General features: G+C 49.5%; 1 protein-coding gene across 1 annotated transcript in view; it reads right to left on the bottom strand.

Moving 5' to 3' along the window:
- CACNA1H (calcium voltage-gated channel subunit alpha1 H) overlaps positions 1-18,227 on the bottom strand; it is a gene marked incomplete at its 5' end in the record, with an annotated part of 162,911 nt that extends 144,684 nt beyond the window's left edge. The window contains one exon of the mRNA XM_083872614.1: positions 17,947-18,227. Coding sequence (XP_083728740.1) covers positions 17,947-18,227 — 281 coding nt within the window. The remainder of the gene's footprint in view (positions 1-17,946) is intronic.
- Between the last annotated feature and the right edge of the window lie 5,782 nt (positions 18,228-24,009).

Genomic DNA, 24,009 nt, shown 5'->3' with positions numbered 1-24,009 from the left:
GCTTGGGAATGAACAGAGCTCTCAGCTGGGTTTTCCTCCCTTTCCCCCAATTCCTTCCTTAACCACTTTTTAAGGAAAAGAGGGAATTTGCTGCTTCCTCCACTTCTAGGGATTCCACAGTGCATCCTAATATTCCCAGTGGTGGGACATGGAGACTCCTCACACCCCTCAAATCCAATTCTCAAAATTCCCAGTTTTGGTTTTTTTTTTTTTTTTTTTTTTTTAAATTCCCTAAGAGGGTGATTTAAAAAATTGTTTTTCTGGCATTTTCCCAGCACTTCACAGATTTCCAGGGCACATTCCCATCTTTCCACTGGAAAAAACACAACAACAAACAGAGGAGATCAAAATGACGGCCTTGGACACCAACGGATTTCCTGACATCCAAAATCGCTGGCTTTGGCATTTTGTTCCAGGACAGAAATGCTGGATCAGGCATTTTCCCTCCTCTGGATGCCAATCCAAAGGGATAAAGATGACACAAATTCCATATTTATGGCTCTGAACAGCAGGAGAGAAATTCCCCAGATCCAGCAACTCTTGGAGAGCCTGGAAGTGCTGGGAATGGGGATTATTTATCACCAAAATATTCCCTGGAAATGCTGGAATTGTCCTGATCCCGCCCTACAAACCAGCTCCAAAATGAGATCCCTGGAGGATTTGGGAATCCAGGCCTGGATTTGGGAATCAAAGGAGCTTTTCTGCTCTTTTCCAACCCCTTTGGATGGGAGATCTGCTGTGGAATTGTTGGATGCCCTGAGGGACAGTGGGAATGCCAGGATGGGGACACCACAAATCCAGGGAAATCCCTGTGAGTCTGGATGAGGAATTCTGAATTTCAGGGTGGAATTCTGGAAGATGCAGCAGCCCTTGGCATTCCCAGCCTTTGCTCCATGGAAACCGGAGGGATTTGGGATCCCTGGGATGTGCCCAAAGGCCGGAGCAGCCTGATCCCAACTTTTGATCCCAACCCAAACATTCCGTGTTCTTTTCCCTCTCCATTCCCCCTCCTCAGCTTTAAATCCCAAGGGATTTTAGGAGATTCCTAAATCCCAAGAGGAACAAAGCAGGATTTTGGTCGTGGCCAAATCCTCGAGTCTCAAAACATTTGAAACTCTCCCATCGTCATCCCATTCCCAGTGCTTCCATTCCTTTCTCCCTCTGAAGGAGAGATTATTCCCAAGAAAAATAACGTGGAAAAGCAGCAGAGGAGAAATTCCCACCTGCCAAGCACCTGGAAAATGCAGAAATCCGTGATTTTCTAGCAAACACCGGGAATGTGCCAGTGCTGGCCTCGTGTCTAACACAAAGTGACATCGGGAATGTTTTCCAAGAGCAAAAAATATTCCTCCTTTTCCAACTGGGACAAAGCCTGGCCTCGTTTCAATCCTGCTCCGACCCGGCTGTGACCAGAGGTTGAACTCCCAGGAAAAGTGGAGCAGGGAAAGGCGGGAGAGGGGATGGGAGGATGAAAGGAAAGGGAAAAATCAGGTGGAAGCGTCACAGGGGAGTGATGACAAGGGATTTTCTGGGATTTAATGGACACAGCGTGGAAAGGCAGAAATCCCTCAGCACCAGGGATTGTTTTCAGGGATAAATATCCCACTGCCAGGAAAAATCATCCAAATTCAGCGTCTCCCCAGCCAAAATCTGACTTTTACCCGAGTTGAAAACCATCTGAATCCAATTCCAGAAGAAATTTTTGGGGAATTTTGGCTTTCCAAGGGCGAGTTATCCCCAAGGAAAACTGCAAACAGCTCCACACGTTCTGGAGTCGGGATATCCAGAGTATCCTATCCCAAATATTCCCAAAATCCTCAGCACCCATCATTCCATGGGAGACAGGAGCCAGCCTGGAATGAGCCCAAAGCTCCTGCTCCAAACAGATCCCTCCCGTCAACAAAATTCCAGCTTTTCCCAAAGCCACATTTGCAGGATGTGTGGGAGAGGATGAGTCAATAAAATAGGATTTTAAGATGCTTTTCCTTCTCCAAACCTGCCAGAAAATTCCCGAGAATGGGAATTTGACTGAAATTTAACTTTGGGGATGAAATTCCCAACTCATTTTAAGCAACGAATTCCTTTCAGTGCCCATTCCTGGGATCTGGGAAGGATTTGGAAAGTGATCCCACGTTCCTGGAGAATCGCTGGGGGGTTTGGATGGGGCTTCTGTGCCAGAGGGAAAGTTTAGATGGAATATTGGAAAAAAGTCCTGGCTGGGAAGGTGGGGAGGCCCCAGATTCCCAGAAAATTTCATCCCTGGAATTGTCCAAGGACACTTGGAACACCCTGGGATGGTGGGAAATGTTGGGGCTGGAACAAAACCATCTTCCCACCCAAACCATTCCATGATTCCATGAATTTTCCAACGCCAGCCAACCCTAAACTCCACGTCCCCACCCCCGATGGATCACCCTGACTTTCCTGCTGCTCCAGAGGAAATGATCCCGTTATTATCCCCACCTTTCAAATGCCAATTCCCATTTCCTTCCCTGCGTTTCTAATCCCGGGACGCTCCAGGGATCGATAGCCCAGGGATGCAGAGGAAGCTGCTCCCAGTCCAATATCCAATAATTATTGGAGAACTCAGCTCCGAGTTATCAGGATGTGCTGGCACAAAACTCCATTTCCAGAGGGAAAAAAATATCCCCCCAGGGATGGGGATTTGTCATTGGAGTGGGATATTTCCATCCTGAGAAAACAGGGGTGGGAAGGATGGAAAAGCTTTGGGGTTTCCCACTTCTCTTCCTGCTTTTCCTCCTCTCCCTTAGGACACGAGGAGCTGATATCCATGGATACAACACCGACATATCCAGGATCAAATCCTGCCCTCGTTATCCCAAATCCACCATCACAGTCCAGGGGATGATCCCATGGAACTGGGAAGTTTTGGATGGTGCCACTGATTCCTAATTCCAGCCTAGTTTGGAATTAGAAGGGACCTTAAAGCTCATCCAGTTCCAATCCCAACACTTCCCACCATCCCAGGCTGGACTTGGACAATTCCAGGGATCCAGGGGCAAGCACAGCTTTTATGGGAATCTGGGCCACTTTTCCTCATGGATCAGCCCTTCCCTGCTCATGGAGCAGAGGGAATATTCCTCTTCCTTTGTGATCCAACCCTGGAAAATCTGGGAATTCTGGCTGCACCATCTGATTCTGCCTGCAGGAATTCCAAGTGTGATCCCTGCAGGATTCAGGATTGCACAAAACATGGATCCATGGAGAGATCAATTACCAGAGGTGGGAGCTTTGAACAGCCACAAAAAAAAAAAAAAAAAAAAAAGGGAAAAAAACTCCTAAAAATGCTCCAGTTCCAGGAATTCCTGCATTCCAGAGGTTTGTCCTTTCAGCTTTCCAATACTTCCAAGCAAATTCCAGGTGGGAGTTTGACATGACAAAAGCACTGCTTGGGATTCTGAATTCCCAATTCCGAATTCCCAAGGGCTCCTAATTCCAGCTGGAGGCAGTTCTGGGAGCTTGGAGCTGCAGAAATCCTGGGATACTGCCACTGGAAAACCCCATATATATATATATATATGGATGACCCAGGGAGAACAAAAGGCAAGGAAGGAGCAGGATTTGGGATTCCTCAGCCTGGGAATGGGGCTGGGTGTGGCCCCCAGCTCCCTCCAGGCCATTCCCAGGATGAACAACTTCTCCCTCCTCCCAGATCCCAACAAAGCTGCTGAAATTCCAAAGTTTTCCACATTTCCCCTCGATCTCAGGATCCAGAAATAGCCCTGGCATTTCCAGTGGCACATCCTGCCTGTGCAAATTGGATTGCAGAGGAAAATTGGCCGGAGTCCTCGTTGGATTCCTGCTGTTATCCATCTTTCCCCATGTCCTTCCCTGCAAACCCTGCCGGAGCTCCAGGTGGAGCAGAGGAGTGAAGTCGTTAGGAGAGATTTCCTGACAAACCTCGGGAACACCAAAAGGCTCTGGGCATTTTTCCCCTTCCATCAGACAAGCCCTGGCATCTCCACACTCTTCCCAGAATTTCCTTGGAGCCAATCCTGCTCTTTTCCTGCCCAGCACAGGGAAAGGCCAAGCTGTGTGTGGAATCACGTGGTTTTATCTGGGATTTATCAGATTTTGGAGGAATTTCGCTCAAAGAGGGAAAAATTTGAGATTTTCCCAGAGTTCTTTTTCCTTGAAAAGCTTCCTTCCTCCCAGGAAGCTTTAAACTGGAAGTGAGGAGGTTTCAATGGATTTAGGAAGGAATTCCCAGCTGGGAGGGAAGGTGGAGAAGGAATGGGATGGAATTCCCAGAGAAGCTGTGGCTGCCTCTGAATTCCTGGGAGTGTCCAGGGATAGAGTTTGGAGCACCCTGGGATAGTGGGAGGTGTCCCAGGTCCCTTCCAACCCAACCCATTCCTGGATTTGGGAATTGAACAGGAGTTTTCCCAGGGATCTCTGTTAAATCCTCTTTGGCCTCTCCAAGCTGTCCCTTTATTCCCAACCACATTCCCAGATCCTGTTCCACATGCCCTCTTCCCAAAATCCATCAGGAGCAGCCATCCGTGAGCCTCCCTCAGCAAAACCAACTCCCTGGATTCCAGCAGTTTCCCAGCATGACCATCCTGACATTCCTTCCCACAAATCCCCTTCACATCCAGGTTATCCCGGTGTTTCTCCCACTTATTCCCTCAGACAATTCCCTCAGCCAATCCTGGAGGATCCATGGATCCATTCTCATCTTCCCATTAAAAACCAGGAAGTGTTTCCAGGAAAAATCCCATTAATTGACATGAAATGAAGATCATGGAATGTTCTGGATCTGCTCCCAATCCCCCAGGACTGGCTGGAAAGGGAAAAGGTTGATCCAGAGGATCCGAGATGGGATTGGCTCAGTTGTTTCTCCACGCCCACACGGAGATTTTAATTATCCCCATGAAGTAATTAGTGTGGTCACTGTCCCTATGCCAAGACAAATCCATGGATTTTGTATTTTCCTTATCCCAACATCAGCCTTTCCTGCTTAACACAGGGAGGGTGGAGCATCCAACCACAAAAATCCAGGAAAAAAGGAAAAACCCACCAAAATCGCAAAACCTGACAAGGAAATTGAGATTAAAAAGAAAAAAAAATATGGATTTTCCCATGAAATACATTGATAAAAAAGGCTTTGGGGAGTCCAGATCCATATCTGGGAAGGGCTGGAAGCTGCCCGGGATGTTTGGAGCTGGTGCTGATGGGTGGGATGAGTGACATTGGATTGGGGACATGGAATGGGATCCAGTGATCCCAATAATTTATTATTGGGAATCAGTGAGGCTGCACAGACTGAACAGCACTGCCCCATTCCCATGGAACTGCAAATGGATCAGGAATGCTGGAAATATCCCCCCTAATTCCTCTAAATCTTCTTTTTCCCCTCCACTTAGTGTGGAAAAGCTGCCTTTTCCAGGAGCCTGATGGGTTCATTCCCTGGGAATTAGCAGGAAAGGGAAGTGGGAATCCAAATAGTTCATGGAAAAATTCTCCAGAAGGGGTGCTCAGGGTGGGAAGGGATGGAGCCAGGAAACTTCACTGACTCCCTTGATTTTTTTAGGAATTTAGATTTTTGATCCTCGGCCGAGGATGTTGGGAGAAGGATGAGGGCAGGGAACAATTCCTGGATTTATCTGGAATTTGACTGAAGTCAAGGGGAAAGGACAGATTTAATCAAAATATTCCTTGCATCCCAGCCTGGTTTTTAATTCCAAATCCCCTCCCAAAAAAAAACCTTAAAAGCCCCTCCCACACGGAATTCAATCATCCCAAGGGGAAAAAAAAAAAAAAGAGGGATTAGAGCCGGAGGCACATGGCTATGGATTATTCCATCCGTTGGCAAATGGAAAATAAATCATCCCATTGGAGCCAGAGCCACGAGGGCGAGGGGGGGGGGACAGAAAAATGGGAATGATCCTACATGGATTCATCCCACAGCATCCTTGGGATGGGATGAAGCAGCTTCCCACAGAATTGAGCACTCCCAGAAAAAAAAAAAAAAAATTTAAAAAGGGAAATTTAAGAAGAAAAAAAAAAAGGGAACAACCAACAAATTAAATGGAAAAATCCAACAATAGATAATTAGCGGATGGAAAAGCAAAGCTGCAATTTAGGTGTCTCCAAAGGGAAATCCCAACAAGTGGCTCCGCGGATTTATTCTCCCTTTTTTCCCTTTGATCTCGCTTGGCTGGGAGGAGAATTCCTACAAAACTGGAGCAACCCAGAGCAGGAAAAACCCGGAGCGGAGATGTTCGGAGTCTCCCCCTCTCCTGACCCCTCTTCCCACCCCTGGGGACTCATTAAACAGGGAAAATCCCACGGGATCCAAAGGTTCTGGCAGTGAACACACAGAGATGTTTTCCAGAGCAAATGTTGGGCCATAAATAATGGATCAGGAGCAAGGCTGGAATGAATGGATTTATCCCCTCCGGAGCTCAGCACTCAGAGCAGGCTGGGATTTCAGTGGCTTCCAAGTAATCCAAGATTTTTTTTTAGGAATAACCTTATTTTCGAGGCTTTTTTTTCCAGGCAAATTGCTGAAATTGGGTGTTTATTCCCAAAAATTCCACATCATCCTATTCCCCCCCCAAAATTCCAACACCTAGGCCAGCAGCACTCTGGGATTTGTGGGACAATTGTGGAATGTGGGAACAGCCCCCAAATCCAACTCCAAAGTGATCTCCCTGCTGCACCATTCCTGGATGTATTCCAGAGCTTTTCCCGTTTTTCCAGTGGAAAAATGGAACAGTGGAATCCTGTCCTTGGATTTTCAACACAGCCATGGGATCAACCTTTGGGACACTGAGCCAAGGGTCTCCTTGGAATGACCAAATCCAGGGATTTCTGGTCCAGGCTGCACTGGAGGCTTTGGATCTCTGCCAGGATTCTTTTTCCCAATGTTCAATCCATTCCTATGGAACATGGACGGAACTGCCACCAACTCTTCCCTTTTGAGGTCACATCCAGCCCTGTGTCCATGACTTCCTCTGGAATTATTTCCTTCTTAATGAACCAAAATTCCATCCCAATCTAAAATCCCAATTATTTCTGCAGGGAGGAGAATGGATGGGAGAGAGGGAAGTGGTTTTCCAGGAAAATCCCGGATCTGGCAGACTTTGAGCCACCCTAATTTCTGCCACTGGAATTTTGCTGAGCAGGAGCTCAGGGATCTCATGAAGCTCATGGATCCCATGGAGCTCACGAAGCCCATGGATCCCATGCCATGTCCCATATCACAAACCCAACTTGGATTCAAGGACATTCCCAGCTGGAATCTGCTGGAATGAGGTGTTGGGATCAGGGAGGAGACGCCTCTTGTTTGCTTCCACTGATTTTCCAGCTTTCCCCATCATTCCCACTTCTCATAACCTTCCATGGAGGACAGGCACAGGTACAAGAAGAGCTCCCTAAATTCTATTAACTTCCCAAAAATCCCTCTTGCCTTTCAATGTAGGCTGCCTGAATTCCCAAATAATGAAATCTCCCGTCAGGATGATATGATCCAAAGTGACATTGGAGAAAGAAAAGGGGGGGAGGAAAAATAAGGATTAAAAAGGGAGCCAGGGAGAAATGGGTTGTCCTGGCAACTGGCGATTCCTTCCCAGCATTCCCAGATTATTTCATGGAACGAACGTTTTCCAATTAAATTGATAAAAGGTGGGATTTAGCTGAGGGTGACCACTTAAGCTTTGGTTGGGAAAAAATTCCTTCTCCAATAATTGGAATGATTTTTTTCACCACTGAAGGATTTAATCATGGCCTAGATTTGCTGGAAAAGCAATAATTCCATCTTTTTCTTTCTTTTTTTTTTTTTTAATGGAGCCAATTTATTTTCCCTTTAAACAGTCCGAGAGGAAATAGGGAATAAAGCCTAAATCAGCCCTGCAGATTAGGAAGGAGCAGCTGTGAACGTCTCCCATGGAATGATCTAATTCCAAGGTAATTATCACGGATTTTTAATGCTCCACTCAAATCCCAACATCAGCATTTTCGGGATTGACAGGCTGGGAACTGACGCCAAGGAGCCAAGTGGGAACCCGCAGCGCTGCCCAGCTTCTCCTCCAAGGTCAAGGATGCAGGAACATCCTTGGAAAAGCTGCCAGAATCCATAAATCTCCCTCAAATCCAACCTTTCCTCTCTGGGCACCGCGGGAAATCCAGCACGGAAAATGGCGAGACCACACCACAAACGGCTGGGAGGGGGGTTCCAGGAATAATCTGGGGCAAAGGAAGAGCATTGGGATTTTTAGGGACATACAACCCAAAAAGATTGGGTTGTAAATCCCTAAAAATTGGAATCCTTGGGATAGTGTTGACCCTGCTGGGTGGATCGAGCTGGAGCCTCTGGAAAGGCTCTGGAAAGGCTGTAAAAGTGTTTGAACTCCAGGACCTCTGGAGATAAATGGTCTAAATTAAGATCTGAACATTCCAGGCTCCCTAGCAAAGCCATCCCTTTGGGAGAAGCCTTTGGAAAACAAGGAATCCACTGGAGATGGCCACAGGAAGGGAAAACTGAATAACGACCCCAGGTGACCTTCCCTGGATAGAAAAAGAAACAAACTCAACTTTCCTTGGAAAAGCAGCTCCTCAGAGTGCTGCTCATCCAAAGAAATCCATTTGGGTCCAAATCTGTTTGGATTGGGAAGAGGGAGGCAGGAATTTGATGGAATATTAGTCATTCAAAGGCAATGGAAAACCAATACAGAACGGGGAATTTTTCCAAAGGAATAAACAGTTCTGAGCAATTCCCTCTGTGCCTCATTATCCCACCACAAAATTCCCGATTTTCCCTGACTTTTATCCCAAAATTCCAAGGTCAAGGGGAGGGTGAGGAAGAGGAGGCAGCAAACAGCACATGGGAGGTGAGGGCTGGATTTGGAATGAAAAACCCCTCAAAACAAGATGGGATCAAGTTGGGAATTTTTGCTCCAAGCATTCCAAATAGAACTCTCTGGAGTAGCAGGAAATTTTTTTCCCACTAAAAATTCCCGGGATGGTGGGAAAAAGGAGCTTTTTGTGCCCTTCCAAGGCGGTGGCCTGGGAGGGATCGGTGCCATCTGTTGCCATGGGAATGATATTCCCAGGAAAGCGGCTGGAGGTGGAGAGGGAACCCCAGAGATCCATTAGCAACAGGTTGCCATGGCAACAGCTCCAAGCTCATTAATTCCTCCTTTCCTTCCAACCCCAATCCCAAAAAAACCCCCCAAACCCAAAACAACTTTTGCTGGAAAATCCTTGAGGAGTTTCACAGGGAACACGCCCGGATGAGGGAACAGCGCCCAAATTCCCACTCGTCTCCCCAGATCACCTTTTTCAACTGAGATTTTAAATAAAATGAGGATTTTAGGGATAACTCCCATTTTTTTGTGGCCTGAGAGCTGCTTCCAAAGGGAAAAATGAGATTTTTTTTTTCCATGAAAACTGAGGAAAAGCAAAAAATTCTGTGTTTTTTTTCCCTCCCATCCCCTCATGTCCTGCCAGGTCTCAATTCCTTGGATGAATTTGTTCTCCCTCGATTCAAACTGGAAATTCCCTCCTCATACTAAAAAAAACAAAACTGTGTTGGGAAAGATGTTCCAAGAGGAGCAGGACATAGAAAAGATGGGAAAAGGGAGATGAAGGAGAATGAGATCCAAAGTCTGGTTTGGAATTCCCTCCTGGCATTCCTAGGAAACACAAAGTGCTCTTGGAAAATCCCCTGGCTGGAGTTTTTCCAGCAATTCCAGGGAATCCAGCTGTCCTGTGGATATCCCAGTTCAGGTGGGAGAGGAATGGTGGGAATCAGACTTGGAAAAGACAGGGAAGGAAGTGGACTTTTAATAAAAATGTGGAAAATACGCTGCAGAATTCCTGGGAATGAGGAAAAAATTGGAGCAGAATTCCATTGGGAGCTGCTAAAGGGAAATTCCCTGGAAATTCCACACTCTGGGATCAGGCAGCACAGGGAATATTAAAATATTCCCGTTTTCCCAGTCCAGTTTTCTTTTCTCCATCATCACCTCTTGCTCCCAACTAGAGCTGAAGGGACAGCAAGACTTGATCCCTGAATTACAAAATTCCCGGGAAATTCTGTCCCTTCCATACTTTTATTCCTCTTTCCATCCCCAAAATTCCAGGCAGGATTCCACCCATGGAATTTGTGCTGAGCTCAGCTGGAAAAGAGCCTTTTCCTCACTTCCTTCTCTTCCTATTCCACAGCTTTTTCCTCCAAATTAAACCTCTGGAATTCCAAAACCTTTCCGAAATCCCAAGTTTCCCACATCAGAGCTAAACCAAACTCTGCTCCTAAGATTTTTCCTACAGAATTCAAGGAATTAGGCAGTACTTGGAATATGAAGTGTTCTGGAGCAGTTTTATTGGGATTGGAGTTTGTCTCTGAGCCTGGTCTGGGACACCAGGAATGCTCTGGGATAAAAGGGATTTCCTGGGAATCCAGGAATACTCTGGGATTAAAGGGATGCTCCAGGACAGGGAAGGAAGGTGAAAACTGCTCCAATCCTGAGCACTGATCCTAAAAAGCATTGCTGGAAAATCTGGGATACCTGGATCAGATCCAAAGGATTTGGGTCTAACTGTGGCAGCTGAGGGGAATATTCCAGGATCTGTATTCCAGGAGGAGCTGCTGGATCCGGGAGTTTGGGAACTGGGATTGAGCAATTCCAGCCATTCCAAAGGGAAAGTAGCCCCGCCTCTTGGGTGGGAATTCCCTCATTCCTGCCATTATCCTAAAATTCTCCAGCCCTCTGCAAACAACACCTGGGAATTCATGGATCCGCCAGGATTTAAATCCAAGCATTGAGGTCATCCCAGATAATTCCACATTTATCCAGGTTTCTACTAACCCAGAGAGATCCCATTCCCGGGAATATTTATGAACCGGTGAGAACTTCCATGGAAAAACCAAGTTTTTCCCAACATCCAGAATCAAGGAGCTTGGGACAGGATCCTGGCAAAACCCCAGAACTCTGGGAAAAGCTCTTGGCTTCCCAACCCTCTGGAAAAGGCAGCACATCCCAGAATTCCAGAGAAACCAACCCTACGGGATGAGCAGCCGGATCAAGCTCATCCCTCTTGGCAGCCCCGGCCCTGGAGCCTTTTTAGGGGTTCTGGTCCAGCATTCCCAGGCAGACAGAACCCAGGGATGTCTGGAGCAGCAGGAACTGTTGGCACTGGATAGCTTCAGGAGCCATGGGAAGGTGCAGAAATCCTGGAGAACATCCAGCAGGAGTCGGGATCAGGACACGCTGCTGGGCCAGGAGCGTTCCTTGGCTTTCCTGATTCCCAACTCCCTGATTCCCAGATCTCCCTGATTCCTGAGTCTCCTCATTCCCAAATCTCCCCGGTTCCCAAGTTTCTCTGATTCCTGACTCTCCCTATTTCCAAATCTCCCTGATTCCCGAGTCCCTCTGTTCCCAAATCATCCCAATTCCCAAATCTCCCTGAATCCTGACTCCCTGATTCCCAAATCTCCCTGATACTTGAGTGTCCCTGTTCCTGACTCTCCCTGTTCCCGAGTCCCAGGAAACGCGAGGTTAAGCCTGGCTTAAAGTGACTGCAGTAGGGATGATCCTGCCTTGCTGCCCTCAGCTCTGTCCCAAGGGAAGCTGGAGATGGATTTGGGATTAAATAGCCCCATCCCAGCGGAGCTGGCAGTCCTTGGAATGAGCCCTTTCCCAGTGCTGATCCCAAAGGATTCCCATTTGTGGCACCAAATCCCACGTTTTGCTTTGTCTCCCATCCTTCCCTCGCTGTCACTCCTGAGAAAGGAGGTGTCAGTTCCTCCTCATCTGCACATCCTTGGAGACAGAAGCAGAAATCCATGGAAACACCTGTGTTCTCATCCCAAATCCCCCAGGAATTCCCGGGACGGCAGGAAAATCCAAACAAACACAAACAGGTGGAGAGGATCAAAGAGTTTGGGTACAACGAGCTCCAGAGGAATCCCAGGGGATGCTCTTCCCAAAAAATCCCCGTTTGTCACATCCTTACAACACCCTCCATCCCTCGGGAATCCCAAAAAATCCACACTGCAGCTCCTGCTTCCAGCAACATCTCCCAGGATTTTGGATATCTGGGCAAATCCTCCCTGCCAGGATGGAGGGAAGGGATTGGGAGCAGTGACCCAGCTGGAATTCCTGCCTGGAATAGCTGCACACACACACACACACACACACACACACACACACACACACACACACACACACACACACACACACAAATCCCATTATCTGGATATCTATCCCATTCCTCTGGATTTTCCAGGAAAAAACCAGTCAAATACTGGGAGCATTGTGAGCTCACACAATTCCCATCTGTCCGTGGAAAGAGGGAAAATGAGATCCCAGAGCCGAGCATTTCATCCACTGCCAAATCCCTGCTCCTACTGCCGTGCCCAGAGCGGATTTTCATCCGGGGGAAAATAAGAGGGAAAATTGTCTTTTCCAGCTGCTTTTTGTCAAAGTTTCTCCCAGATTGCTCCAGAGTGACCATTCCTGGATTTCCAGGGAGGTCATTACCCTAGAATTCTCTTCCCTTGCTGCTTCAGGAAAAGGATTGGAAGTTCTGGAATTAACTCCTAGATGGGATCATGGAATAACCCTGGAGTAACTTCCCTCCTATCCCAGGCAGTGAAATATTGCCTCTAAAAGTGTCTTTTCCTTAAGGATTTAGGAATTGGGGATTTAGGGATTTGCCCCAAGCAGCAGCTGCTGTTTGAAGAATTAAGAGCAAAATCCGAGTTTCCAGCATCTGTGGAAATATTTGGAAAATATTCCTCACATGAGGAATTCCAGCCTTGGAATGCTGGGCAGGAGCTCCAGGGGATGGGATTCTGAGGGATTGAAGGAAAACACACCTGGAGGGCTTTGGATCCCTTGGGATTCCTCCTGAATTTCCAGCAGCCCGAGGAGATCTCAGATCTCTCGGAGGGAAATCCAAGGAAAACTCAGAATTGGAAGCAGGAATTCCTGGCTGCAGCAGGGATTGGGAAACAAATCCCAAATCCATGCACACACAGGGAGAAAATCCCAGGAAATCCCAGTTTATTGACTGCAAACTGGAGCAATCCCAGTTGTTCCAATGGAATTATCCCCCCTGGAGCTTGGAAAAGTCAGGATTTGGCTCCCAAGGGATCAGCCCAAGCCCCCAAACACAAAGCAGAGGGAAAGTTTAAATCAATCTAATCCCATTTTTCCATTCAAAAATTCCCTAAAAACCAGCAAAACATCCCAGAGAAGCTGGATGGTCATTCAGAAAATATGCATGGAAAATTTGGGATCCCCACTGCCCCAAATCCATCCCTAGGGATGAGCTGGAGCCTCGGGATCTGCTGCATCCCCAGTTCAGCTCCTGGGATACACTGGTCCACATTTCCAAGGAATTTGCCATCCTGAAATGCTGGAAAGCACACCTGGACTCAATCAACATCCTGAAATTCCAACCCAGACTCCAAATTGGAACAGGATTTGTTGATTCCCAGCAAATTTGAGGGGAGGAACTGGAGGCAACTGGAAAAGCCAGGTGGAGTCTGGGATTTCCATGCATACATGCATCCATAAATAGCATGGAAAATGGGAATTAGACTGCTCTGAAACAGGGAATAAATTGAGGATATTTCCCAGAGATTGTGAGGAATCCTCAGGAAAATCCAATGGGATGAGCTGGTGCCTCCCAGTTTGCACCAGAGGGGATTTTTTCAGGAATATCCAGCCCAGGAAAACTTAAATCAGGAGAAGAGGAAAAGCAGCCACAAAACCACCCTGGAATCACTGAATTCCTATTTTCCAGGAAAACCCCTGGATTTGGGGATGCAGGGATGGTTAACTCCAGAATCCATTGGCAATAAAACATGGATTAGGATAAAGGGATCCTAGAAAAGCCAGGCTTGGAAGCAGATTCCCAGTGCTGTTTCTCCCATCCCTCCATCCCAGTTTTCCAGAGGGAAAACCCTCTGGAGATGTCCTGGGGTGGATTCCGAGCTTTCCTCCATCGCAGGGGTCACATCATGACCCAAAAATCCAGGAGATTCTTCCAACCCCTCCCAAGGATGTCCAGGGATCCAGCCCTCCCTTGCTAATCCCAAATATCCAAGGAAACCCTCAGGTGACATTCCAAGTTTCCATGGATCCACAGGGGAAAAGGCAGGGAATGACACTAAGGGGAGGCAAATCCCAAATTCTACCCAAGGCCCTCCAGGAATAAACAGACGTAGAAGATCCAATCCCAGGGAAAACGAGGAAGTTTGATCCCGATTTTAGGTGGATTTAAAAAAACAAACAACAACAACAACAACAACAACAACAACAACAAAAAACACAGGAAATTCGAAGCCCATCAGGGAGAATCCCCTCGGATTTGAGGGAAAATCCCATTTAGATCATCCCAAAATGATGTTTGGGTTGTTTGTCTGCTGTGATCCGTGATTTTGGGGTGGGAATTGGGATTGGAGGTGATCCTGGAGCTCAGGAAGAGATTCCCACACTCAGGAAATCCAGGAATAAATCCAGGGAATGCCACTGCCCAGCAAAAATGACCCCAGAGTGTCTCTGCTTGGCTTAATTAAATTAACACACTCCTAATTAATGCTCCCATTCTCCCAACTCAGCGCTTTTCCTCAAGAATTCCCAACTGGAATTGACGTTACGAACCCAAACCTCTGGAAGCAGAGTGGGGAGGCAGAGCAGGAGCTTTTCCAGGATCATTTTCCCAGGTTGTTCTCGGCATTTCCCGGTGCTGTTCAAAGCCTCAAGGGCAGCTCCGGCCCCGTTTTCCCACTGATCCCTCCGGCTGGGAATGTTTCCCGGGAATGCTCCAGGCTCTGTAAACTGATCCTGCCCCACCTGTCCCCTCCAGAACCCGGCTCCAGCTTTTTTTAGCCATTCCAAAGCCTCCCAGGGAGCGCTTCCCGCTTAAGCTCCCCACAAACCATGTTTTTTTGGGAAGATTCCCACCTGCTCCTGGCAACAGGGCTGGGATGGCTCTGATTCCTGAAAATATCTGGAGTGGTTGGGGGTTCTTGGAAAATCTGGGTTGGAAAGAGAGATTCCCATGGGATTGATTGGGTGGAAGCACAGTTGGAATTTTGGGTGCCTCATCCAAAGGCAGATCCATTCTTGGATTGTCCCATGGGATCAGCCCCAAGGAGCTGCTGGAAACTGGGAGCCTGGAGCTGGAATTTCACAGAATTCCCACAGTGGGAAATACAGGGAGAGGGGGGATATGGGATGGCTCCAATTCCCACAAATATCTGGAGTGGTTGGCAGCTCTTGGAAAATCTGGGTTGGAAAGGGAGATCCCCATGGGATTGATGGGTAGAAGCACAGTTGTAATTTTGGGTGCCTCATCCAAAGGCTGCTCCATTCCCAGATCATCCCATGGGATCAGCACAAGGAGCTGCTGGAAATTGGAGCCTGAAGCTGGAATTTCACAGAATTCCCAAATCAGCAAACACAGCGAAAAGAGGGATTTGGGAATTGGAAGACTCAGAGCGAGACCTTTCCCTCTTCCCACCAAATGAATCTCAGTGGGAGCAAGGACAACTTCCCTGGAAAAAACAACAAAAGCCCCATCCAAGGAAGGCACCTCAGGAAAATCCAAGGATTTTTGGGAATGTTCCTGGTCCCATCCCTCCTTTCCATAAATCCTAAAGCAATCCCAACGCTCTTCTTCCTGGTTTATGTATTTGTACTTGGGGAAGGGCAGGAAGAAAATCCAAACCCACACAAGCAGAAATTCCCTCTGTGGGATCTTTTCCCTCTGGGAAAATCTCCTGGAAATTCCATCCCTCATCTCACTGCTCCTGCTCCAATCTCCTCGTCCAGCTGCTTCCCAAGGGTCCCACTCCATGGAATTTTTCCCAGTTCCAGAAACTCTCAGTTTCCAGGTGCCTCTTGTCTAACACACCCAGACCCAGATCCTGCTCTGAGGTGGCTCCAAAAATCCCAACCAGCTCTTCCCGAAAAATATAATGGAAGGATTTGATTGTGGAGACTGGAAAAATGGGAACAAATCCCAGCAAGGAGCTCATCCCTCCTGCTGTGAGCTCAGGAGCTGCGATCTAAGCACAGAAATCCTGGGAATTCTATGGAATTCCTGTTAAAAAATCCATCCCCATTTCCAGCTGGTGTTTTGTCAGATGGGGAAAGTTCAGGAAAGGAAAGTGCTCTGCTGGGAATTCCCAACAGGAAAATCCAAGCCCAGCCTGAGCACACCTGAATCCTCTCCCAAAAAAACCTGGCTTGGAATTCTCCTCCTGCCAGAGGAGATTTCAGGAATGCCAAACCCAGAGACTCCCCCAAATCCAAAGGAAACTCCTTTTCCTCCCGCAGACTCTCAAAGTTTTCCAACAGTCGCACCTGGATTAGGGAATAAATCCTGACTCACAACACAGTGCTCTCCCCAAGGCCGGCTCCATCCCATTTTTCCTATGGAATTATCATTCTCTGGAATATTCAAGCATCAACTCCTCCTTTCCACCCTCACATGTCCGAGTTCCCCCCTCAGGGCTGGAAATCCCGATTGCAGTTGCCCCAAATCCCGATTTTCCAGCATCCAGGAATGCTGAAATGAGCACCCAGGATGGCACTGGCAATGTTAGGCCTGGCTTAACCAGCAAGGAGAGCTTTAGGAGGAGGAATTTAAGCCCAGATTTGCTGCAAGCTGAGGCTTCACCCAACAAGGGCAGAGCCAAGAAATCAGCTGGGGCCAAGGAGCATAATTTTCCAGAGGAAAAAAACCTGGGAAAGGAATTTTTCCTGATTAAATCCAACCCTTAATGAATCCCTGAGTGTTTTTAGGGATCGCTACAGAACCAAAGTTGGGCAACATTTCGTGCACAACAAAAGGAGCCCCAATTCCATAAAAACTGTGGGATTTTTTCCTCTCTGGTTATTCCTGCAACTCCCAGCCCGAGGCAGCATTCCCGGGGGGAATGTGCAATTCCTGCTGGGGAGAACAAGGGGTTTGTGTGGGGGGAGCTGAGGCCGATCAATAATCAGCCGATTAATAAATAATGGGGTTAATAACTGAATAAATAACAGGAGAGAGAGGCAGGCGGGGGATGAGGGGGAAGTAGGGAAAAGCAGGAATTCTCCACACAATGCCCGTGCTAAAAGCTCACTTCCCAAAGATTCCCGGCCCAGACTGACAACTCTCACTCTCACCCAGCCAATTCCGGGGAAAATTCCATCTCCTGGATGTCACGAGCCGGGAGGGGAAAAAAACCGCTGCCGGGATGATTATTTAACATTCCTAAAGCCAGGAAAGGACACCGGGGAACGGCGGAGATTTAAGGGATTCACCGTTCCCTTCCTTCCCCGCAAGTTGCAGCAGAACAAAAGCGGAGGGGATTTTTTTTTCGGGAATGCGCCTTTCTTTCCCAAAGCAACTCCAGCTCCATTTTTCCACGTCGGGAAAGCTCCCGTGCACTCGGGGCTCTTACATAAACCCCGGAGAGGGGCTGCTGCCCCCCTGGCATTCCAAGAAAATCAAGGTCGCCTTTGGAATTCCGATGATTCCCCACCCCGGGATAGAGTTCAGGGATTTTTTTTTTTTATTATTATTTTTTTTTTTTTTTTTTTTCCCGCTGGGAATTTCGGGGCGGGGTGAGGGGGGCACAGCTCCGAACCCTCCTGAGCGGCTCCGTCCTGCCCGTCCCGGACACTCGCACGGAGCCGCTGCGGGACCTTGGCGTGTCCCCAAGCCGGGGAACGGACACTGGGGACACGCTCCCCGCGTGTCCCGCTGTCACCAAATCCCCCTTGTCCCCTTCTCCCAGCCGGGACTGGGGACACATCGAGGACACGCCGCTGCCTCCGGGGCATCCCCGGGTGCCGCCGGCAGCGGGGGACGCGCAGCTCCGCCGGGATGCTCCGGCCACGGGGACGGTCCCGGGGGTGTCGCGGTGTCCCGGGGGCCGTCGCGGTGTCGTGGGGGGTGTCCCGAGGGAAAGGATATGGATTACAGACCAGCCTGAGGCACCAGCTGCGCGGGCGGGTAGTTTGCTTGAGGCAGAAGAAGGCGGTGGGTGCCAGCGCCGGGTAAGGCACCTGCTCCTCCTCCTCGGAGCCCAGCTCGGCGGGCGGATCTCGGCCGGGGGAGCCGCTGCTGGAAGCGGAGCCGGTGCCGGCATCCTCGGGCGGCTGCTCGGCGGGGCGGCGCGGAGCCGGCAGCGCCGTGATGGACACCCGCACCTCGGCCGGGCGCGGCGGCGGCTCTCGGCTCTCGCCGGAGCTCATGGTCACGGCCAGCGGCACCTGCGGGGCGAGGGCGGCGGGTCAGGGCCGGGCCCCATCCCCGCCTGCTCTCCCGGGGATGCTCCGCCGGGTCCCGCCGCTCCAGCCACAACAAAGGCGGGCGGAGGGAGGTCGAGCCTCCGCCCGGGCGCGGCCGCTGCCGCTCCCCCCGGCGAGCCGAGGGCGCCCCCCACCCTTCGGGGACCCCCCGGAGGAGCCTCTCGGGGGTTGATTTTTGGGGAGGGCTGGTGGGTTCTTGGCGGGGGGGGGGCATCGTCCTACCTTAGTTGGGCGGAACGCGGTGTCCCCAGGGGCATAGCCGTGCCTTGCAGCTCACATGGGACCGGCGACAATCGCGGCTGGCGGGGGGTGGCCGAGTCACCCCCGGGCACGGTGGCACCCCCAAAATCCAGCGGCGGGGGGGGGGGAGGGGTTGGGGCTCGGCGTGCGGCGCCCGCCCGCGGGATGAAGGATGGAGGAAGGCTGGGGAGAGGAGGAGGAGGAGGAAGAGCAGCAGCAGCAGCAGAAGAAGGAGGAGGAGGAGGAGGAGGAGGAGGAGGAGGAGGAGGAGGAGGAGAAGGAGGAGGAGGAGGAGGCGGCGGCGGCGGGGGCCCTTCCCGAGCCTCTCCCGACGGTAAATCCCAAGCAGCGAGGAGGAGGCAGCTCCGCCGAGCTTCGCCCGTGCCCAACAGGAAACTTCGGATTTACCGGGGGAGGAGGGAGAGCGAGGGGAGGGGAGAGCGGGGGCGGCGGGGGCGGGGGCCGGGAGGAGCCGCCGGGGCAGCCCCGCAGCATCGCCCCCTCCCCCGCCTTTGTTCGGGCTCCGCGCGGCGGTGCGGGACGGGAGGGGCACCCCTGGGTGGGGGGCGGCCAGCTGGGGGCCCTTCCCAAAACATCCCCGCCAGGGTCCGGAGCGGGAGGTGCGGCTTCGGTTCCGCTCCATCCTGCGCGGATCCGGCACCTCCGAGCGGGGCTGATCCCAAAAAAAGGGGGGATCTGTCTTTAAAAAGGGAGATGGAGCCCCCCCAAAAAAGGGGGATCCGCCCTCCAGCCGCTGCCTGAGCCCAGGTTGGAGGTAGGAGCGGTTTAAGAACTAAGCTCGGCTCTAAGCTCGGCTCTAAGCTGCTCCAGGGTTTAACTCCCAAGGATCCCAAGAAACTCGCAGGGATCCCAAGAAACAGCTCGGGGAAAGTCCTCGCAGGCTCCAGCCCTTCTGCTCTTCTCGGGAAGTTTTATTCCTATGGAATTCCTTGGAATTCCGTGAATTTTCTGGGGTTGGGGGGTGCGGGGATGGGATTTCAGTCCGGGACTGGACGGGTTCCCTGCCCTGGAATGTTTTCAGGAGTTCATTATCCAGCAGCACATTCCATTTGCGAACGCACCTCCCGATGCTCTTCCCGGGTAATAACTGGGAATGGATGGGGAAGAGAGCTCGGGCGGCTTCCAAAGCTGAGCCTAATGGGGCTCCTGAAGAGTCGGGATCCATCGGCAATTCCAGGGATTTCTGGGATGTTACTAGGTCGGGATGAAAAGGGTGAGGCGATTTCAGTGGGGGATACAAAGGGAGAAAGTGGGAGAGAGAGGAATGGAAAAGACCTCAAGGATGGAATCCAAGCATGCCCAAAAATTCATCTCAGGATGATCCAACCTGGATCTGAGGGATCCCAACCTGGATAGGAGAGATCTGGGATATGAAGGATTGGGATGAGGCACATGGGAAAATGGGAAAATAAAGGGAAAATGGGAAAACGGGAAAATACAAATATACAAAACTGGGAAAATGGGAAGGGAATCACCAGGATCTCCTTCCAGTTGAATTCTGCTTGAATTCCTTCCCTGGGGTTGAATTCCCTCTGTTTCCTGCCCTTTCTGCCAATGTTTCCCATGAAAATTGGGGTGAGTTTGTGGAAATTCTGAAGGATTTGGGGTTTCCAGCTCACATAGAGGGTCTCAGCCACATTGTTTCTCAAACTTTTGGGATTCCTGACTCTGGGAAGGAGAATTTCAGAACAATAAGGAGGATCCTTGCTCCTGCCACACACTGGGAATTGTTCAAGGCGGGGTTTGGAGTATCCTGGAATAGTGGAAGGTGTTCAGGTGGGGAAAAAATCAATTTTAAAAAAATCAACTTTAATTAATTCCAACTCAAAGGAATTAACTCTGGAGTAAACAGAACAGGATCTGCCCTGCTCCTCCCAATTCCTTGTGGGATCCTCAGGAATTACAGGAGGGAATAAAATCCTCATGCCAGGAAAGTGTGAGATCCTTTCCATAACCATGGCAGCTCCAACAATGGATTTTGGGGATGGATTTGGGAGATGGATTTGGGAGATGGATTTTGAGATGGATTTGGAGGATGGATTGGGGGATGAATTCAGCACTCCCCGAAGCATCCCACTGTCCTGACACCCCATTGGAAAGCCAGGAATTTTATTGCCTGCCTTTGGGATGGGACTGAGGCATGGCTTGGCCTCTCCTTCTCCCCATTCTCGTTTTACTCCATCTCCTGTTTCCCTCTAAAAGTCCCTTCGTTATCCTGAACTGGTGAATTCTGGAGTGGGAAAATGCGGAAGAGCACCGCCAACTCCTGGCCATATCTTCCCTCTGGAATTTAGGATTTGTCCTAATTAGCTCATAGAAAAGTGGAATCTCTGGTACAAACCCAGCTTTGCACAATTCCCTTTCCCTTCCCCCTTGGTGGCACCAAATCCCAAATCCGAAGGGACAAAACCATTGGAATTTCTGCTAATTCCTTAAATGAATGATCTGGGACGCTGATGGAGAGCTGGATGTGTTGGAGGAGTTCATGCAGCCAGGGATACATCCAGGAAATGTCGGGATGAATAAATTAGGGATGTTTTGGGAGGAATAATTGAATTTGGGACATGTGGATCTCCCGATCCCTTTCCCATCCCAGAAATTATTTGGCTTTTCCCTTCCAGCCTCAAAGTCAAATCCAAGATCAGGGAGCACATCCAGAGGGGAATTTACATCCCTGCTGAAGTTTGGGCTGGAGCAGGGAATGTTCCACCTGAGGATGGATCAGGAAGGACAAACCACATTCCAAAGGCACCAGGGAACAACAGTCGGGATTTGCTCCTGCTCTGGGAGTCACATCCGTGATTTCCATGATTTTTATGGATCACTCTCGGCTCCTTTTTAATGCTCCACTGGTTTTATTGGGATTTATGGTGTTCCCACCCAGCCTGGGAGGGAACAGTCAGGGATTTATGGTCCTTAACCACATCCCAAACTCCTGGATGTTCTGAGGGATCTGAAATTCGTGGGAACAATCCAGGGATTTATGACCCTTAAAGTTCAAACTCCTGGAAATTCTGAGGGATCCCAAATCCAAATCCCTGGGAAGGAACAGTCAGGGATTTATGATCCAAAAGCCCAAATATCTGGAAGTTCTGAGGGATCCCAAATCCCCAGGAAGGAGCATCCAAGGATTTCTGCTCCTTAATCACATCCCAAACTCCATGAAGTTCTGGTGGTTATTGGATCCCATTCCCGACCCTCTCCAACCTTGGGAATGTCGCTTCCTGCCTCCATTTGTCCTCTTGGAAAAGGGGTTCGGGAAGAGCTGGGAGCGGGATCCCATCTCCATAGATCGTGTGCCCTCTGCTGGCGGCCTCTTTGCCAGGGAAAAACCGGGAAAAATCCCGCCGGGAAAGATTTGGGGCTGCCCTTCAAACATGGGAAAATCCTCGGATACGATCAGATCCTGACAGGAATTTCCTTCTGCTCTTCCAGGAGCAGGGAGTGAGCTCATGGATTTCTTTTGGAGCATCCTGAATCCCGCTCATCCAAATCCTGGGAATTCTCTGCTTCCAGGAACCCTCAGGATCACCCTATCCCTGAAATAAATGAGGGAAAAGTGAGGATTTCTGGGATTTATCCCAGCTGATATCCAAGTGGGAGAGCCACGACAGGAACGGTTCTAATTCCCAGTTTTCCAGAGGAGCAGGAAATTCCCCATCCCTGGAAAAATCCAAGGCCAGGATTTGGAGCAAGCTGGGATTTGGAGTGAAATCTCCCACCCAAACCATTCCAGGGATTTCATGAAATGTGGGAAAACCAGGAGAGGGAAATTTGAAAGCAATGCTGAAGGCTTTTTCCAGGAAATCCATTTTTAAGGGAATTTTGGATATTGGGAATAACCAGAATCAAACCACCTGCACTTCCTAAATATTCCCTCCAAAGTTCCTTCCCTCATCCAAACTTTGCATTCCTGAAATTCAGGTCAGCACCTCCAATTCCCAGAATTCCTTTCCCAAGCTGTGATTATTTTTTGGGAAGCTCAGCACTCTTCCAATCGGAATTTTCAGCCCGGAATGAGGTCGGGGAACCTTTGGGCCGGGTTAAAAACCTCGGAAAAGTTGGAGTTTATTCTTGATAATCCTTCAGGGATGAGTTCAGGGAGGATTTCACCTCCTTGGGCCAGAGGGGGAATAAAGTAATTTAATTTATCTTTGTTATCCAGGAAATTCCTCAGCCTCCTGGCTCAGATGATCATTTTTTGGGGGATAACAAGGAAGGAATGAAGCTGGAAAAAAGGGAAATCATCTTTTCCATGGATAATTGGGATGAGCTCCTTATCTGGCCTCTAAAAACCGGGAGCAGGAAGGGTCAAATGAGCCCAAATGATTTGGTGACCCAAAAAATGAGGTGAGAGTTCTGGAAATTCCATTCTTGGCCAAATTATCCTGAATTTTTTGGAGAATGGAAATGAGGAGATGCAGCCCCAGCTCCAAGGGCCTCTGGAATTCCTGGTGCTGCTGGAAATGGGGCTCAGGCTTCTTTTCATCCCTTTTTCCTGGAATTTCCAGCTCCTTCTTATCCCCACTGTGGTCTCATGGAGACACTGAGAGAAAATTCCCAAATATTCCAAAATATCCCATAAACATCCCAAAAGTATCTCAAAATATTCCTAAACATTCCAAAAGTGGATTGGGAATATTTTAGATCCAGGTTGGAACAGCTTGGGATCTCTCAGGATTTGTGGGATCGCTCAGGATTTGTGGGATTGTTCAGGATTTCTGGGATCTCTCATGATTTCTGGAATCACTCAGGATTTGTGGGATTGTTCAGGATTTCTGGGATCTCTCATGACTTCTGGGATCACTCAGGATTTGTGGGATTGTTCAGGATTTCTCGGATCACTCAGGATTTGTGAGATAACTCAGGATTTCTGGGAACACTAGGGGCACCCTGAGCCTCCTGAGGGGCTGCAGAACTGGGAATTCCCTCCCAAATGGCCTCCAGCCCACATGGGAACTGTCAGGCTGATCCCAACTCCAGAGGAGAAAACATTTCCCATTCCAGAGCTTTCCCTGGATGCTCCAGACCCTGAGGGAAGGAAACCCCAGAGGATCCGAGCTCATCCCATCAAATCTAGCTGGAAGATCCCGGAAAATTCTCTCTGGAGCATCTCCCATCCCTGCAGTTCATCCCTGAGCTGCTCTGGCCTGAAATATTCATGGGAGGCCTCTAAAAGCCCGGCTTAGGCTCTAAAAGCCCAGGTTTGTAAATCCCGGGTTTATTTCTTAGGCCCGGCTTTGTAAAGCCCAGCCTTGTCTCTAATGGCCGGGCTTTGTCTCTAAGGGCCCGGCTTTGTCAAGCCCGGCTTTGGCTCTAAAAGCCTGGATAGGAGCAGATCTTTGGGAATGATCCAGAGGCTGAAAGGATCCTGCCCAGAGGGAATTTTAGCCTGGGGAAAAGCGGAATCACAGGGCTAAAGTGGAATTGGGAAAGGCGAAGATGAGCTCCCTATAGGGCCCTG

Source organism: Zosterops lateralis (assembly GCF_965231275.1).
Source record: "Zosterops lateralis genome assembly, chromosome: 15".
Lineage (NCBI taxonomy): Eukaryota > Metazoa > Chordata > Aves > Passeriformes > Zosteropidae > Zosterops > Zosterops lateralis.
The sequence above is the reverse complement of the archived record's forward strand: the minus strand, read 5'-3'. Positions and strand labels throughout refer to the sequence as shown.